The 19,969-nt window shown below is 40.5% G+C and overlaps 1 protein-coding gene across 1 annotated transcript in view; it reads right to left on the bottom strand.

Moving 5' to 3' along the window:
• Positions 1-19,969, bottom strand: part of SCN10A (sodium voltage-gated channel alpha subunit 10) — a 109,159-nt gene that overhangs the window by 30,898 nt on the left and 58,292 nt on the right. Inside the window, 3 exon segments of the mRNA XM_006161349.1 lie at positions 321-449; positions 3,613-4,059; positions 5,305-5,664. Coding sequence (XP_006161411.1) covers positions 321-449; positions 3,613-4,059; positions 5,305-5,664 — 936 coding nt within the window.

The following is a 19,969-nucleotide window of genomic DNA, read 5'->3' as shown; positions in this document are numbered from 1 at the left end:
GGCATTACCATTCAGGTTCATGGATGAAGGCTCAGAAAGGCCGAGGACCTGGATGTAGCTCTAAAGCTTGTAGAATCTCTTCTCCCCACCCCTACAAGCAGCCTGGGGTGAGGTTGTGGGATGGAGTGGGGAAAGCTGAACCTACGAGGATCAAGCCAAGGGAGGGAGGGAGGGACTTGAATTCCCAGGATGAGAAACGAGGTGGACCTGATTGAGGACAGTCTGAATGCTCCGCCCCGTGCCTACCCTCCAGTCCCCGCCAGCTCACTGGTCAATGTTCAGCTGGCTGTTTGACCTTTCCAGGAAGCTCACATACCTACCTCTGCAGGGCCCTGAGGAGCAGCCTCGTCTTTCCTCTCCCCCAGGTACGGAGCCAGGTCCTCAGATGATGTTCCTGAGCCTGATCTCCTGGGCTGGTCCTCACACCTTTCAACTTGCTGTAGCTGCTCCTGAAAGGGAGAGAGGGTCCCAGCTGGGTATTTAGACTCACCCTTAGTAGATTATGTCTAAATTAGAAGGCATCTTGTACATCACAGGCTGCCAGAGCCAAGGACCTCCTCTGTGCAACTAACCAACCCTGTGTGATGTGAGTACCAAGACTCTCTGGGCAGATCGACCTGTGCTTAACTCCTGGCTTTCCTACTTGCAAGCCGTGTGACCTGAAGCAAGTTATTTAACCTCTCTGCTCTTCCTTTTCCCCATGAGAAGTAGTGAGAAGGCAAGCTCTATCTCATTATGTTATTTTGATGACTAAATATGGTCAGGCTCATAACATACCCTGTGCAAGGTGCTCGGATCGATTGATGGTAGCTGTGACCAGCGTTACTTGTCCAGAAGTCAGACTGCTAATGAACTTGGCCATCTGGAGTCCCCCAAGAACCCCAAAGTAGCTGAAAATGCTTCTGAGTGGCAGATAGCGTCCTAGAGTTCATGTCCTTTAGTCTGGGGATGGTGACGCCCTACTCTCAGCTGTCACCCAGACAAAGGCATGTAAAAAATGGTCACTGATAACAGCAGCTGCTGGGACACAAGAGAAGTGACAGCTGCAGGGGAAATGGCAATGGAAGAGCTATGGGTTGAAAGCGCAGCTGTCTGAGGCCACTTAGCAGCCTGGCTGGCAGCCCTGTGTGTCTCTGGAGCCCCCCAGGGATCCCTGCCCGCCTACATTGTGCCCTGAGTCACTGAGAAGAGGTTAACGAGGGATGTATTCCAGTGCAAAGTAGAAAGGGACTGTGCAAAGTATTTAAAAATATATGATCGTGCCAGGCGTGGTGGCATGCACATGTGATCTCATTGACCCGGAGAGGCTGAGGCAGGAGGATCACAAGTTCAAGACTGGCCTAAGCACCATAGCAAGACCCTCTCTTAAAAAAAGAAAGGAGCAACTTGTGGTGTGGTGGTTAATATAGCTGGATCCCACATGGCCTATTGCTCTGTTCAAGTCCTGGGCCGGGTGGCTTGAAAAACATGCCGGGTATGTGTGCATATATGCCCAAAATCCCAAAAGAAGAAATGGAGGAGAAAAGATTGTGGTGTGGCCATATCTCATTGGGGCGACTTTCTCACTTTCCCTCTTTGTGTTTCTCTGGTGATTGCATATGCCTCTAGCAAATTGAATACATGTGTATATAAAGGGAGAGAAACAGAGACAGACATGAAGAGGGTCTTCAAAAAGTTCATGGAAAATGCATATTATGAAAATAAAAACTATGCACAGATTAAAAAATTTTTTTGTGTGCCAAAATAAACTCATACTTGGATGTCATTTTTCCATAAAAGCTTTGAGGTCTCCTCATATACATATTAAACGGCTTAGATGTGCTTTATTATTTATTTATTTCTTCCATAACTGAGACAGAGAGATTTTGAGAGACAGAGAGACAGTACTTCCATCAGGTCTTTTTTTTTTTTTTTGAGTTTTTTTTTTCTTTTGCTATAGGGTGCGTGTGCTCGCCAGACAGACAGAGAGAAACAGAGAGACAGAAATCGAGAAATCATCTCCCAGCCCCCTTGCCATGCCTCAATCCCTTCTCCTCCATTCTCCTCCATTCTCCTCTCGGGATCTTGGGCACGCATGCTCACGCGCCCAGCGTGAGTTTAAGCCACCGGGTCCGGGACTCGAACTGTGGTCGACTATGTGGGAGTCCAGCGACATAGCCATTATGCTAACTGCTCGTCCCTTCCATCAAGTCTGAATGGTTTGATTCACCCCAGCTTCAACCAGCTCTGGATCATGGACACTCATGTATCCAGTGTACTCAAGTCTCTGGATGTGAACTTAAACCTGCCCATGTAGGTCAGCCTCACAGTGCTGCCTGGCTCCCTTAAATGTGCTTTACACTCTTTGGTGCCAAAAAGGAATTAAGCATCATTTCCCTAGAATGTTGCTTGTTGGGAAAAGCTAGCTAGACACGCCACGTTATAGTCAGGACTTAAGGTGCTGGTGAAAAGGCAGTGAGCCTTGGTCCTGGACAACCTCTTTTTCTTGGAGGAACCACACAGCCTCTCACACAGAGCTTGGTCTGGGCAGAGGGAAGTGGACAGCTGTGTGAATGATAATCTGTAAGCACCTCAGAGTGGCTTGGGGCTCATCTGCTTCTCCTGCCCCAGAAATGCTGCCTCTTTTTTCCAAGCTCTGCCCAAATGCCTCCTCCTCTGGAAAGCTTGGCATTGTTTAAAGCATCAAGGTTGATGCTGAGGTGCCGGGGGCTTTTCAAGGCTCTGCCAGCCCGATGTTGGAAAACCTCATCATCATTTCCCTTCTGCCCTGGGCCATTTAGCCCTGAGGCCCTTCCCTGGTTCCTTTTTTTTTTTTTTGGAGAGGTTTTTGCTATAGGGTGCGTGCGCTCACCAGACAGACAGAGACATAGAGTCTGAAAGCAAGAAATCACCCCCCAGAGGGGATGGTCACGCCACAATCCCTTCTCCTCCATTCTCCTCTTGGGATCTTGGGCACGCACGCACATGCGCCCGGCGTGTTTTAAGCCACCGGGTCCAGGACGTGAACCGCGGTTGACTATGTGGGAGTCCAGCGACATAGCCATTACGCTAACTGCTGGTTCCCTCCCTGGTTCTTGTGGCTATTCCCTGGGCACTCATCTGCTTCTCCTGCCCCAGAAATGCTGCCTCTTTTTTCCAAGCTCTGCCCAAATGCCTCCTCCTCTGGAAAGCTTGGCATTGTTTAAAGCATCAAGGTTGATGCTGAGGTGCCGGGGGCTTTTCAAGGCTCTGCCAGCCCGATGTTGGAAAACCTCATCATCATTTCCCTTCTGCCCTGGGCCATTTAGCCCTGAGGCCCTTCCCTGGTTCCTTTTTTTTTTTTTTGGAGAGGTTTTTGCTATAGGGTGCGTGCGCTCACCAGACAGACAGAGACATAGAGTCTGAAAGCAAGAAATCACCCCCCAGAGGGGATGGTCACGCCACAATCCCTTCTCCTCCATTCTCCTCTTGGGATCTTGGGCACGCACGCACATGCGCCCGGCGTGTTTTAAGCCACCGGGTCCAGGACGTGAACCGCGGTTGACTATGTGGGAGTCCAGCGACATAGCCATTACGCTAACTGCTGGTTCCCTCCCTGGTTCTTGTGGCTATTCCATGGGGGAGAACTCTTACCTGCCCTTTGGGTATCCTTTCCTGCTGGGAGCTCTGCGCATCCTCTTCATCATCCTCCTCCAAATCATCGAGATCAGATTCACCCTCAGCAATGGGCACAGAGACCCACACGCTGGGGTTGGTGATGAAGTCACCGTGTTCATCCGTGGGGTCCCTGGGAGCTGGGGGCCCTCCAGGACTCCCCACAGCAGTGTTAGCAGCAATGTGGTTCTTGGCTTTGGAGCTGGATAGCGGAAGTTTCACCACCAACTGGGGCTCTGCCTTGGGCCAGGGAAGTGGGCAGGGTCTGCTGAAGAAGCTGCGAAGGGATTGCCTGACTCCACGGCCAAACACCTGGATCCGCGCCAGGGCCAGCTGCAGGTTGTTCACCTCTCCATCGTCATCTGGGGCTGCGAGGTTGTCAGCACTGAAAGAATTCAGCAGCAGGGCAATGAACAGATTGAGCACCTGAAGAGAAGTCACGGGAGGATGGAAGAGAAGATTGACCAGTGAGCTGAGCTCCACCTTGGCCCGCCATGTCAACAAGCCAGATGGTAGGACAGCCACAGCCTGGGCCTCTCTGGCCCTTCTGAGAGCAGCTGAGAGGAGCCTTGGGGATATCCCAGAGTGACCTGCCTCAGGTGGACGAGGCTTGGAAGCACATTCTCCACCATAATGGAGGATCACCCTGCTGAGCAAAGGGACAATAGGGAGGAGCAGGCATGAGCCTGCCCTGGGGCCAGCCTTATCTGCCAAAACTCTTGGTTGTATTCCTCATTTTACAATCCTGGGGGTATCTCCTTGCCACGTCCAACATCAGGAACCAGGTGGGAAAGACTTCAGAGAGTCTGGATTTGTTGTTTCACCCTGTCCCTTGGGTTAACTTCCTATAAATTTATTATGGAAAAAGAATCCAAGTTAGCTCCCTGAGTATAAGAAAGGTAGCTTCTGGGAGGTAGTATCCCTTGAAGCCCACAGGTGCTGGGGGGTCAAGAAGGCCCACAGAGAGAGTGGGAGGAGCTAAGCGGAGGAGATGAGCAGGCTGGCACAGAGAAGGGGTACCAGGGCTAATTGGCATAAAGTTCTCCAGAAGAGCTTCCCCAAACCTGTGAGTACATTTTCTTATTGTAGCAGGGGAGGTCATCAGTGATCCAGCTCCTCTTTTTCCTCTTGTCTCTCCTGCTCTTAGCTAAGCCTAATGCAACTTGGAAAAATACTAAACTCTTACTCCTTGGAAGAAGAATATCTTCTGGGCTTCCCTAGAGAGGGGAAGGAAATCTTTTCTTCAAAAACCAAATAGCTACCATTTATTGAGTTCCTGCTGTGGCCCAGACACTGCATTAGGCAATTTGCGTATGTCATCTCCTGTAATTTAATTCTCCCAGGAAGCCCATGAGTCAGCACTATTTTCTTGATTTTTAAGGAAATTAGAGCTTGGGGGGATTGAGTCTCTCATCCTGGTATACCCCGCTTGGAAATAGTAGAGCTGGAATTCTATACCACATCTTTCCTTTCCTATCATTTGTGTTAATTCCTGCAAGTCAGACAGCCTCTCAACATATACTTCTTATAATGTGTCCCACACGACGCAGACCAGTTTTCAGACAGATACAATGCAGGCATAAAATATGCAACATCAAAGTATTTTAGGGTCACTCAGAAGCTTCCTCTGTGGAGTATGAGACAGGGCTCCCAGTGGGGCTCACTACTCACCACTAGGTTCCCCAGCACCATCACAGTGAGGAAAAGGATGAGGCATATGGATTGCTGGCCAACTTCCATACAGGCCCACATGTTCTCAATCCACTCTCCACAGAGGATCCGGAAGACAATGAGGAACGAGTGAAAGAAGTCGTGCATGTGCCAGCGGGGCCAGTCTTCATTGGGATTGGCGATGACCTTCCGATTCTTGCAATAGTTTTCCCCAAGGAGCTGCTTGCCAACCAGAGCGAAGATAAAGACGATGATGGCCAGGATGATAGTGAGATTCCCCAGTGCCCCCACTGAGTTCCCGATGATCTTGATGAGTGTGTTTAAGGTTGGCCAGGACTTGGCCAGCTTGAAGACTCGCAGCTGTAGACAAACAGAGACTATGTCAGGGCATGTAGTTGTTTTCAACACCTTCCCTCTAAAATCTTGACTGGAAACCAAAAGTCTGGGAAAAACACAAGGCAGCTCATTCCATTAAGATCAGGTACTCCCTGAAAGTGGTTTTCAGAGATCTTTCTTCCTATATTATAAGTTACTTAAAAAACGATCGGCCTTGGGATCAGCAGGTGGCATAATGGTTATGTCACTGGACTCCCACATGGCTGACTGTGGTTTGAGTCCTGGACCTGGAGGCCTGAAGCTCATGCCAGGTGTGTGCGTATATGTGGGCAAAATCCTGAGAGGAGAATGGAGGAGAAGGGGTTGCAGCATGGCCATCCCCCTGGTGGTGATTTCTCATCTTTTGTCTCTCTGGCAAGTGCATGTGCCTCATAGCAAAGATCCTCTCCCCCCACTCAATAAAAGAGATCGGCCTTAGTTGCTAAATGTCTTTATGGTGACAAAGCTAGGGGACTTATACTACATTGGGGATCTTGCCATCTTTACTCCATTCTATAGGCATAGGCCTGATCCCTCCTGAGTGTAGGCCTATCTTTTGGTGGTGAGGTTGGGTATGATGGGGGTCACAAATTAATGAGAACAGGCTTACTTTTGATGTGAAGAGAGGCCACCAATGTATGTCATGGGTATTGGCCAACCATTTCTTAGGGCATTTCTCAGTGGACAACAATAACTCTGAAACTGAAAGTAACTCTAATTTAATGGACCCAGATTCATATGTTCATTTAATTGACCAATTAATCTACCTACCTTATTGAACACTAGTTGCACATCTACCTAGCACTGTGCTAGCCCATGAGGTGTGTGGAAGAAAGTATGTGGACACCTGCCCTCATGGAACCAATGGTCTAGTTACTGAGAAAGACGAAGGCTCAAAAATGTCTTCATTGTAGTCCAATATGATAAGTCTCACAAAAGAGCAAAACTTCATGCATAAAGATGTATCAGCATTAAAAAATACATGTTTTTCCATTTAAAAAAATTAAATTTTATTTTCTTTTATACATTCAATCATGTTATTTATCTCACAAAGTGAATATTTCAACATGTGAACATTTCTCCCTAGTCCAGTTGATAAAACTATAAAATTATCTTCAACAGATAATACCACATTTCTTTATCCCATTAATGCTTTGCCTCTCTATTTTTCTTCTAAATGTCCTTCCTCAGACTCTACTCTTTCACACACACTATATCAGGCATTCACATCCATTTACTATATCTCTATACTCTTTAGTCAATCAGTTTCAGTCATAGAGTGCAGACACTCGGTATATATTGAGTGGGGACATACGATGTCTCTCCTTCATAGCCTGGCTTGCTTCACTCAGCTTTTTCTCTGAAGACATTTGCAAAACCGAGTGATTCTGAGTGTAAGTTTTTTCTTTTTTTAATAATTATCTTATTTAACTTTATTTATTTATTTTAATTTGACCAGAGAAAGACAGAGCAAGAGAGAGGGAGAGGGAAAGTGAGAAACCAAGCTGCCAGGTCAAGGATTTGAACCTCAGACAGTCATGTGGGAGTCCAGTGTCCTTAACCACCACACCACCTGCTGTCTCTCTGAGTATAAGTTTCAATAGTCTCATGAGGTATGAAGAACATGAAACACAGTCCAGGCATGCCAGAGGGAGGACATCTAAAAGAAATTTTTCCCCCTTCCAACACATTAAGACTAGATCCAAGGCAGTCAGGCCAAAGGAGCCAGGAAGACTGGCTCAGACCTCCCACTGCCTTCTGACTGGCCCAGGTACATCCTGGACTGGGTCCTTCCACATCCCATTTGCCATCATTGCCCCAAGAGCCTGTGCCCTGGAGCAGGGAGCAACTGTAGTCAGTGAGATCAACTGAGGCAGGAAGACTGCTTCAGGCCTCCCTCTGCCTTTTGACTGCCCCAGGTAAAGCCTGGATGGATCCTCCCACATCCCTTCTCCACCATTGCTCCCAGAGCCTACACTGGAGCAGGGAGCAGCTGCAGTCAGTGAGACCACCTGAGGCTGGAAGACCACCTTAGACATCTAGCCAGCTTTTGCTCATCTGGGAATATTTTGAGATTTCATAGTTTTTGGAACCACACAGTGCATGACTCTTACTCCATGCCCCAGTTGAAACTCTCCCACTAAGTCCCAAATGTACCTGGTCTTAAAGAGACTGGGAAAAGAGTCAACACTGAGAGCTGGCTATATACACACTACTCTGAATGAGAAACGTGACCCTCTAACAAGAACACATCTGAGAAGTAGAGCACTTTTTCCCTCCTGAGACTATAGAATCAACACCAGAAAAGTAGGAAGATGTATATAATCCATTAGATGGCAAGAAACCAGTGCAGAGGAACAAGAAATATGGCAAAATGAAGAAACATCTCTTCCTGAATGGAACAGAGAAACTCTTCTTTAACCATAGACAGCACAAAAGAATTTGTAGAAATGTCAGAAATAGAGTTCAGAATATTCATGGTGACAGAGAGGAGGAAGTCTTTCCAGGATTTGAAGGAGGAGATAGACACCATAAAAAGAACCAGTCATGGGAGTAGCAGGTAGCATGGTGGTTAAGGGCACCGGACTTCCACATGATTGACTGTGGTTTGAGTCCTGGACCTAGAGGCTTGCTTTCTCACTTTCTCTCTTTCTCCGTCTCTGGTCAAATTAAAATAAATAAATGAATAAAGTTAAATAAAATAATTATTAAAAAAAGAGAATCAATCAGAACTTCTAGAGATGAAGACAGCAATACTGGAAAATAAGACCTCCTTCGAAAGCATTAATAGCAGACTGGACCATGCAGAAGACAGAATCTCTGAGCTGAAAGTTTAGATAAAAGACAGATAAAACCACCAAAAGATAATTTTAAAAAATGAGTACAACATATAGTAAATACTAGACGTAATTAAATGACCAAATATCTAAGTAATAGGTATCCTAGAAGGTGAAGAATAAGACAAGGGCATAGATCTATTCCATGAAATACTTGCAGAAAACTTCCCAAATCTAGAGAAACATTCATACATCCAGACCTAATAAATACAAAGGACCTCAAATAGAATCAACATAAGAAGATCCTCTCCATGGCATATCACAGCCAGTTTGGTAAAAATCACAGATAAAGACAAGATTCTAAAAGTGGCAAGATAGAGAAATGTTAAGTCACTTACAAAGGTTATCTTATTAGGCTAACAGACCTTTCGACCAAAACAATGCAGGCAAGAAAAAAGTGGGAAGACATGTTCAAAATACTAAAAATAAAACCATTTCAACCAAGAATGCTATATCCAGCGAGATTATCCTTCAAATGGGAAGAACAAATAAAATCATTCTCAGGCAATCAAATGCTGAAATAATTCACCAATACTAGACCAGCTCTTTTCAAAGTACTGAAGTACTGTAATAGGAAAACTAAAGAGAGACAGACAGAAATAAAAGAATAACAACAACAACAAAACCCAAGAAAATGGCTAACAAAATGGCAGGGGCAAATTTGCAAATACTGATAATAACATTGTATGCTAATAAATTACATTCTTCGATCAAAACACACAGACTGTCTGAATAAAACCCCCCAACACCATAAAGCAAAACCAAAATAGAAACTCTCTATTTTCTGCCTACAAGAAATGCACCTCATGGATAAAGACATACATAGACTAAAAGTGAAGGGCTGGAAAAGATATTCCATGCAAACGAGATTTTAAAAATGCTGGAGTCATGATACTGATATCAGACAAAATAGGCTTTAAGGGGACCAGCAGTTAGCGTAATGGCTATGTCGCTGGACTCCCACGTAGTCAACCGTGGTTCGAGTCCCGGACCTGGTGGCTTAAATTCATGCTGGGCGCATGTGCGTGCATGCCCAAGATCCCGAGGAGAGAATGGAAGAGAAGGGATTGCGGCATGGCCATCCCCCCTGGGGGGGTGATTTCTCGCTTTCTGTCTCTCTCTGTCTGTCTGGCAAGCGCACGCGCCCTATAGCAAAAATCTCTCCAAAAAAAAAAAAATAGGCTTTAAGGCAAAAACTGTAAGAAGAGACAAAGAAGGACATTATATAGTGCTAAAAGGGCCACTTCACCAAGAAGGTATAACAGTAGATAACAGAATCTCAGTACCACTCTGTCTCCTTTGAACAGATCATCTAGACAAAAAATAAGCAAAGAGATGCATGATCTAAATGACACCATAATGAAATGGACTTCACAGACATCGATAAAACTTTCTACCCAACAAACACAAAATATACATTTTCACTGCTCCCTCCACATTGAACCTTTTTGAAGACTAACAACATGATAGGGCACAAAACAAGCCTTTACAAATTCAAAGGCATAGAAACTATATCCAGCATCTTCTCTGACCATAATGGAATTAAACTGGAATTTAATTCCAGAAAAATTCATTGAAAACACACAAACATCTGGCAACTAAAAAACCTACTCCTGAGTGACTTCACAATCACTGAAGAAATGAAGTTTGAAATCAGAAGATTCATTGAAATCAACAAGAATGAGTTTCATGATCTATGGGACATAGTAAAAGCAGTCATAGGAGAGAAAGACATAGCAATTAGTGCACATAAGAAAAAAATGGAAAGGTGGATAAAAGACAACCTAACAACAAAACAAAAACCTAAAAAATGCCAGGAGAAAGAAATCATAAATATTCATGCAGAAATAAATGAAATAGAGAATAAACTAACTATATGGAAAATAAACAAAACCAAAAGCTGGTATTTGAGAAGGAATGAAACTGATACACCACTAGCTAGACTAGTTAAGAAAAGAGAAAGGAAACAGATAAATCAAATTTGCAACATAACAGGCGATATTACAACAGATATAGCAGAAATATAAAACATCATTAGAGGGTACTATGAGCGACTATACATCAACAAACAAGAAAATCTGTACAAGATGGACAAATTTTGGGCACATATAAGCTACCAAAACTGAATTAGGAAGACAGAAAGTCTAAATAGACCAATAACAAGCAATGAAATTGAATCAGTGATAAATAACCTCCAAACAAAGAAAAGCCCAGATCCCAATGGTTTCACTTCTGAATTCTACAAATTTTTAAAAGTAGAGTGATGCTCCATTCTACTTAAACTATTTCTAAGGATCCAAACCGAAAGAACCTGCCCAAATTTATTTTATGAAGCCTCCATCACCCTCATCCTCAAAACAGACAAGGATATAACAAAAAAAGAAAACTACAGATCAATATCTCTGATGAATATAGATGCAAAAATTTTCAACAAGATACTAGCAAATCGTATACAATGACACATTAAAAATATTATACATCACAACCAGGTAGACTTTACTCCAGGGATGCAAAGATGGTATACCATATGCAAAACTAAAAGAGTAATACACCATAGTAACAGAAAGAAGGATAAAAATCATATGATCATATCAGTTGATGCAGAAAAATCATTTGATAAAATACAACATTCCTTCATGATTAAGATACTCAGAAAAATCAGCATAGAAAGAACATTTCTCAACACAATAAAAGCCATCTATGTAAAACCTATAACTAACATCATACTGCATGGGGAAAAGCTGAAAGCTTTTTTTACTAAAAACTGAAACAAAACAAGGCTGCCCAATTTCTCCTTTTCTTTTCAACATAGTACTGGAAGTCCTAGCCAATGCAATTAGACAAAAGAATAAAATTAAAAGCATTCAAATAAGAAAAAGAAAAAGTGATATTATCTCAATTTGCAGATGACATGATTATATACATAGAAAAACCAAAAGAATCCCCCTACACACACACACACACACACACGTCCTAGAAGTGATAAATGAATACAGTAAAGTGGCAGGATACAAAATCAACATACAAAAATCTATAGCATTTCTATACATCAACAGTGAACAGACTAGGAAGACTGAAGAAAGCAATTCCATTTATGATGTCCACAAAAGAAATAAGATGTCTAGGAACAATCTAGCAATAAAGTTACCCAAAGTAGTCAATGACCTCTACAAGGAAAACTATGAAAAACTAAAAAATGAAATTGAAAATGACATAAAGTGGAAAGACTTCCCATGTTCCTGGACTGGGAAAATTAATATAATCAAAATGTCAATCCTACTTAAATTAATCCACAAATTTAATACAATCCCAATCAAGTTACCACAGATATTTTTCACATGTTTAGGAAAAAGATCATGTAATTCACTTGGAATCATAAAAGACCCAGTATTGCCAAAGTAATACAGCATAAGAAGAGTAGAGTAGAAGGCATCTCACTTCCTGACCCTAAACATATTACAAAGCTGTGCTAATCAAAACAGCATGGTATTGACACAAAAACAGGCATGTGGACCAATGAAACAGAATAAAGACTACAGGAAAAGAACAAAATAAAACATACAGTCAACTAGTTTTTGACAAAGGGCGACAGTCAATCAAGTGGGGATAAAAAAAATCTCTTTAGCAAAAGGTGCTGGGAAAACTGGGTATACACTTACAGAAAGATGAAACAGGACTCTTATCTCTCACCATTAACAAACATCAATTCAAAATGAATCAAAGATTTAAACATAAGACCTCAAACTATAAAACTACTGGGAAAACTCTTGGAAACATCAGAACAGGCAAAGACTTCTTAAATAAGACCCCTAAAGCACAGCCAATGATACCAAAAATAGACAAGTGAGATTACATCAGGTTACAAAGCTGCTGCTCAGCAAAAGAAGCAATAAGTAGGGCAAATTGGCAACCCTTAGAATGGGAGAATATGTTTACAAACTATACCTCAGATAAAAGACTGATAACCAGAATATACAGGGAACTCAAGCAGCTTACTGTATTAAAAAAAAAAAATCAACCCAGTTAAAAGATGGACATGAAGTGGACACAGAACTCTCTAAGGAAGACATACCAACAGCCAAAAAGGATATGAAAAAATGCTCAATACCTCTTACCATAAGGGAGATACAGATCAAAATCACAATGAGATACCACCTAACCCCAGCCAGAATGGCTAAGATTAAAAAAATTAAAAGTGAAGTGCTAGTGAGGCTGTGGTGAAAAGAGAACTTTCCTATACTGTTGGTAGGAATGTAAATTAGTACAGCCACTGTGGAGAACAATATGGAGGTCCTCAAAGACCTACAAATAGAGCTACCATTTGATACAGCAGTTCCATTCCTGGGTATCTACTCAAAGGATAGGAATACACTCAGTTGGAAAAGTACTTTCACATGCATGTTTGTTTGTTTGTTTATTTATTTATTTATTTATTTATTTATTTATCTCTTTAAATTTATTTTTTTTACATTAATTCACTATACATCATTACAGCATACAAATGAATTTTCCATCCAAAATACATGCATGTTTATTGTGGCATTATTTACAATTGCTAAGACATGGAACCAACCCCAAATGTCCAAGAACAGATGAATGAATTGAAAGTGTGGCACATACACACTATGGAATACTATTCAGCCATAGAAAACAATAAGACCTTGGCATTTGATAGAAAGTGGACAATTATGGAAGATTTTACTGTTAAGTGAAGCAAGTCAGACTATGAAAGAGAGGTATTTTATGTCCCAACTTAATATATACCAAATGTTGGCACTCTAATGGAAATGGGAAGATTGAAAGCCATAAAAGATGGAGAACAATTGCAGATATTAAAGACATTGTGGAAGAAGAGTGGGAAATAGGGAAGGGTGAGAGGAAGGGAATGAAGGGGAAAAAGAAAGATGCAAAACATTTAAGGGACACAAAAGTGAAAAATGATCTGTTGATGATAATATGTATGAGAATATCTTTAACTGGACAATTATACAGTGTATTCATGCTGGAGAAATTCATTTTGTAAGCTATCATGATAAACAATAATTGAATGTATGTAAAAAAGTATTAAAAAATAAAATAATTCTTAAAAAAAATAAAAACTAGACCCTAAAACATACCCTCCATGTAAGGACAGATTAGGTACAAGCCCAGGAGAATGCAAGGAAAATTGTGATGCTAGACACCAAATGTATGTATGTAGGTATGGCCAGGGGGGAGGCTGACACTAAGAATTTGCAACTACATAAAGGTACTCACACAGCGGATCTCACTTGGAATTCACATCACCTGGAATTTCACGCTGAGAATTTAATTTAAAGCAATCTTACAAATCATCCTTCAGAAATAAATGCAAATACTCCATGGAGGAACCTGCCTTCATCGAAGTCTCAAAGCATTCCCTCTAAATGCCTAAGAATTGCAGTAAATAAACAACAGACGAATAAAAATAGAAAACATGAGGCGCTGGGAGTGAGTGAGATCCAGGAGAAATCAAGGATATGAAAACAGCTGTTTGATTTCTTAAAAAAATAAAATTATTAGCCAGAGACAATAGTAAATTAAATATGATATGTATAAAGACATAAAATAAAAACTTGAAGATATGTCCAGAGAACAAGAACCTATAATTATAAAATATTTTTAAAAATGAAGGAGCTTCTAGAAATAAAATATATTACTTAAATTGAAAAACTTATGAAGGAGTTTCACATCAGGTTTGACACAGCTTAGGAGAGAATCAATGAATTGATGATGTTCAGAAACTTAAATGGCAAAATAAACTGTGAGCCTTGACTGAAGAAGCTTTGAGGGCTTCAAAGTTAAAACAAACATTTGCTTTCCTTTTTTCCCACAAGCAGGAGGCAAACCTTTAAGGGTGAAGGGGCCTTCTTCTCATGTGGCAAAGTCACTTCTTGAAGGAGTTTACCATAGAGCTGCCTGGCTTGCATTAGACTATATTCACTTCATTAGGTTGACCTACTACGTTTAGAGGATTATTTGTACAACAGCTAGCATTATTTATTATTGAATGGTGTGAAAAATGTGAAAGCAAGATAAAATCAAAGTAGTGTGATAAGTTGGGAAAGGATAACCGGAATGAAAAGTTGACTTAATGGAAAGAAAATGTGTGTGTGTGTGTGTGTGTGTGTGTGTGTGTGTGTGTGTGTGTGTGTTTGGGCGCAATGAAATACTACTTATTCATTCAAAAGAATGAATGAAATCCTGCTATTAGAGGTTAAATGAGTAAGCCAGGAAGACATTATGCTAAATGGAATAAGCAAAGCACAGAATGAGAAATACCTGATATTCTCACTCAATTTCCAAAGTGGAAAAAAAAAATGACCTCAGAGAAGTAGAGAAATGAATGAGTACAAAACTGGGAAGGATGGGAAGGGAAGGGTGGAATAGAAGAATGTTGATTAATAGAAACAATATTATAGATAGTTGAGAGGAACAACTCTTACTGTTATAAAAACACAGTGGGGGGACCAGCAGTTAGCGTAATGGCTATGTCGCTGGATTCCCATGTAGTCGACCGCGGTTCAAGTCCCGGACCCGGCGGCTTAAACTCACGCTGGGTGCATGTGCGTGCTTGTCCAAGATCCCAAGAGGAGAATGGAGGAGAAGGGATTGCTGTGTGACCATCCCCCCTGGGGGGTGATTTCTCGCTGTCTGTCTGTCTCTCTCTGTCTTTCTGACGAGTGCACGCGCCCTATAGCAAAAACCCCCCCCCCCCAAAAAAAAAACCACACACACACACACACACACAGTGGGGTGAATGTAGTTAACAAAAATTTACCATATATCTTAGAGGAACTAAGAAAGAAGATTTGGAATGTTCATAACATAAAGTACTGACAAATGCTGGAGATGATGGATGTACTAATCAGTTGGATTTAATCTCTATGCAATGTATGCTTGTGCTAAAAAATCTCATCATGCCCCACAAATGTGTACAACTATTACATGTTAATAAAAAAATTAAAAAAATAAAGGGTTGGTGAGTTAAAACAATAGCTGCTATGAAGGAGGGTAATAATCTTAGCTATTTTCCCCTTCAAATTAACTACGTATTCTGTAACTGATAAGATAACCACTCAAAGAATAAAAGCAGTATTTAGTTTCCAAACCAGTAAGCGGGAGAAATGACACAAGGAAAAATAAACAACTGAAGATAAAGCAAGGGGCCAGCAGATGTCGTAGCAGTTACGTTGCTGGACTCTCACATGGCTCACACTGGTTTGAGTCCCTGGTGGCTTCAAACTCATGCTAGGTGCGTATGCACTCAAGATACCAGGAGAAGAATGGAGGAAAAGAGATTGCAGCATGGCCATCCCCCCTCTCCCGGGGTGGGGTGGGGACAGTGATTTCTTAATAAAGCAAGGGGCCAGCAGATGTCGTAGCAGTTACGTTGCTGGACTCTCACATGGCTCACACTGGTTTGAGTCCCTGGTGGCTTCAAACTCATGCTAGGTGCGTATGCACTCAAGATACCAGGAGAAGAATGGAGGAAAAGAGATTGCAGCATGGCCATCCCCCCTCTCCCGGGGTGGGGTGGGGACAGTGATTTCTTACTTTTTATCAAGAGATTGCAGCATGGCCATCCCCCCTCTCCTGGGGTGGGGTGGGGACAGTGATTTCTTGCTTTTTATCTCTTTGTCTCTCTCTGTCTCTTTGGCAAGCACATGTTCCGTATAGCAAAAGATTTTTCCAAAAAAAAAAAAAAAAGTAAAAAAAGAAAAGAAAGCAAAAGAAAGAAAAAAGAAAGGGGAAGAGAGAGAGAGAGATGGGAGTGAAAGGTGGGAGTGGGAAGAGAACAGGTAAAACAAATAGAAAGCTCAAAATCCGATGATAGAAATACAGCTCTCCAAGGAAGATACATGAATAGCCAAAATGCATATGAAAAAGTTCAACCTTCCTTATAATAAAAGAAATGCAAATCAAAACTACAGTGAGATACTATTTAACCCTAGTCAGAATGGTTATGATAAAAAAAAAATAAAGACAAAATGCCGGCCAGGATGTGGTAAAAAGAGAGCCCTCCTACACTATTGGTGGGAATGTAAATTAGTACAGACACTGTGGGAAACAACATGGACAGTCTTCAAAAACTTACAAGTAGAATTACCGTATTTAGTAATTACTCAGTGATCCCACTCCTTGGTATTTATTCAAAGGATAGGAAAATAGTCAGAGAGACACCTGCACATCCATGTTTATTGTAGCATTATTCACAATTGCTAAGACAAGGAACCAACCTAAGTGTCCAAGAACTGACGATGGAATTGGAAAACTGTGGCGCATATACACTATGAAATATTCCTCACCTGAAAGGCACAATGAGACCCTATCATTTGACTCGAAGTAGATGACTATAAAAGACTTAATGTTAAGTGAAATAAACCAGACTCTTAAAAGACACACATTGTATGTCCTTCATATCCTTGCTCAATATGCACTGAAAGTCTACTCTCTGGCAGAAATCAAAAGAGCTAAAGATAGGATAGTACTGTAAGACACCAGGACTTTAGGGAGGAGAGTAGATGTAGAGAAGAGGTGGAAGGGGCGAAGGGAAGAGATGTTTAACAGAAAAAAGAATGTAAAGTTCTCTGTTGAGATGATTTATATGCTAATATCCTTGATTTGAGTATCATGTATTAACATGCATATATTGAAAAACCATACTGTACACTATAGGGATGTACAATGAAAGAATCTAAAATTTTAAAAATAAATACACTCAAATATATCAGTATTCACAAAAACAAAATGCTTTGGCTAAAAGTAAAAAAATCAGATTGTTATAACTGAATGAGAATATAAAACCTGACTGTAAGAGATATATACAAACTCTCAGAATACGCAAAGACCGTAAATAAGAGGACAAATAGAAAACATCTGGCAGGGACCAGCAAATGGCACAATGGTTACATAGCTGGACTCCCACGCAGTTGACTGTAGTTCGAGTCCTGGACCCAGTGGCTTGAAACTCACGCCGGGCACTTGTGCATACATGCCCAAAATCCTGAGAGGAGAAAAGAGTAGAAGGGATTGCAGAGTGGCCATCCCTCCTGATTTTTCGGGGTGATTTCTTGCTTTTTGTCTCTCTGTCTCTCTGGTGAGCACATGTTCTGTAAAGCAAAATGGTCTCAAAAAACCAAAACAAAACAAAACAAAACAAAACAAAACCCAAAACACAAACAAATGAAAAAACTGGCAAATTCTAAACCAAATAGAACAGAATAATTTAACCAACGTCAGGTAAAAGATTTTTCTTAAGGCAAGAACATGTCAAAAGATTAAGAAGGTCAGTTTTAATGGTAAATGTTTCGCACTACTGGGAAGATATAACAATTTAAAATATATATGCACTTAATAATATAGCTTCAAGACAGAAACATATGAGAAATAGACCATGCCATAATCATAGTGAGAGATATTTTTATACATCAATCTCTCTCTGTAACTTACTGAACAAGCATAAGACAATAAGTAAAGATATAGACTAGTCATTGGATATAATAAACTTTATCTACCTCGTGGATACATGCAGAGTCTTATGCCCTACAACTGCAAAAGATACATTCAAGTATATAAGGAACATTTTCAATATACTGAACTAAAAAAAAATTATCAATAAATTTCAAAGTATTAAAATCATACAGGATATATTCTCTGACTACAATAAAATTATGTTAGAATTCAATGGCATAAGATAACTAGAAACATCACATATGTTTAAAAATTAAGAACCATGCTCTGATTAACCTTTGAGTCAAAGAACAAATCAAAGTTGGAATTAGAAAATATTTATCTGTTGAAGATATTTTATAGTTTAACCAACTGGACTAGGGAGAAATGTTCACATAGTGAAATATTCACTTTGAAAGCTAAAAAAAGGTAATTGAATTTATAAAACAATGAAATAAAAATAATAATAAAAATACAATAATGATGAAAAAAAGAGAAAATATTTAGGACCAAAGAATAAGGAAAATTATACATCTTAGAGTAGTTCTTAGAAGTCTTAAATGAATATTTTTGAGAATAAAACACACAGAAAATTCTATCCTAAGATGGTAGAAAAAAATATGTAAAATGAAGGATGTAATTAAGATAAGCTACAATATTAATTGAAAATATTTCAGTTAAGACATCAAGGATGTAGAGAGGATCAACAGATTAAAAGTTGTTTCTTTGAAAAAACTAATTGAATTTATGATCTTTGGCAAGACTAATGAAAAATCATGAGAGAAAGCACAAGTCATTATTATTAAGAAAAAAAAAAAAGGAGACATCAGTACAGGTGATATAGGTCCTTAAAAGATAAGAGCACAGTAGATACAACTTTATGCCAATAAACTTGAAAATTTAGATAAGAAGGAAAATTTTTAGAAAAAAAATGTTAACTGTACTTTCCCACTCTGCTCTTCAGTCTCCACATACTGAGTGTCTAGACAGGCCTAGGCGCACAGTAGCCAAGTATCTGAATACTTTTAGAGTCACTGAAATCCTCAATGCCTATTGAACCTTGTGCTTTAAGGAAGAAACTTCTTTTTATTAATTTGAACTCATAATCTCTTTCTGTGGATACCATGTTACAAAACCCAGTAGAGAGAATTTGTCACAGAATGACCAGAAACCACCTCAGAGGCATAAGAAATATGAGAAACCAAGAAAATCTCTCTCCCCTAACTGAAAAGAACAATCCTCATCATCCACAGACAGTACAGTGGCACTTGTGGAAATGTCTGACAGAGAATTCAGAATATTCATAGTGACAAAACTAAATGAGATACAAGAGCTGAGAGACAATGAACTCTAGAAGATGCAGGAGAAGAGAGACAACGAGTTCCAGAGGTGAGGAAGTTCTTGCACTATCTGAAAGCAGAAATACACAACATAAAGAAGAATCAAATGGAGCTGTTAGAGAGGAAGGCTGCAATATAGGAAATAAAAAACTTCTAAAGAAGTATTAAAAGCAGATTACTTCATGCAGAAGATGGAATTTAGGATGTTGAAGGCAAAATATCTGACCTAGAAAAACCAAAAAAAAAAAAAAAAAAAAAACCTGAGAAAATAACTAAACCAAATGAGAATAAAGAAATAATAGATACCATTAAGTGCCCAAACATCTGGATAACTGGTATCCCAGAAGGAGAAAAAGCTAATAAGGTCTTTGATAATCTATTCCATGAAATCCTGAAAGAAAAGTTTCCAAATCTAGAGAGGCATTCAAATATCCAGGCCCAGGAAATACAAGGGACCTCTAATAAAATCAACCCAAAAAGATCTTCTCCAAGGCACATCATAGCCAGATTGGCAACATCCATGGACAAAGACAAGATACTAAAATTGGCAAGAGAGAAATGTTACTTATACAGGTTATCTTATCAGACTAACATCAGACTTCTCATCGGAAACAATCCAAGAGAGGAAATGATGGGAACATA

The sequence above is a fragment of the Tupaia chinensis genome, unplaced genomic scaffold (assembly GCF_000334495.1).
Source record: "Tupaia chinensis unplaced genomic scaffold, TupChi_1.0 Scaffold138441_1, whole genome shotgun sequence".
Classification (NCBI taxonomy): domain Eukaryota; kingdom Metazoa; phylum Chordata; class Mammalia; order Scandentia; family Tupaiidae; genus Tupaia; species Tupaia belangeri.
Note: the sequence above shows the minus strand (reverse complement) of the source record. Positions and strands in the feature narration are given on the sequence as shown.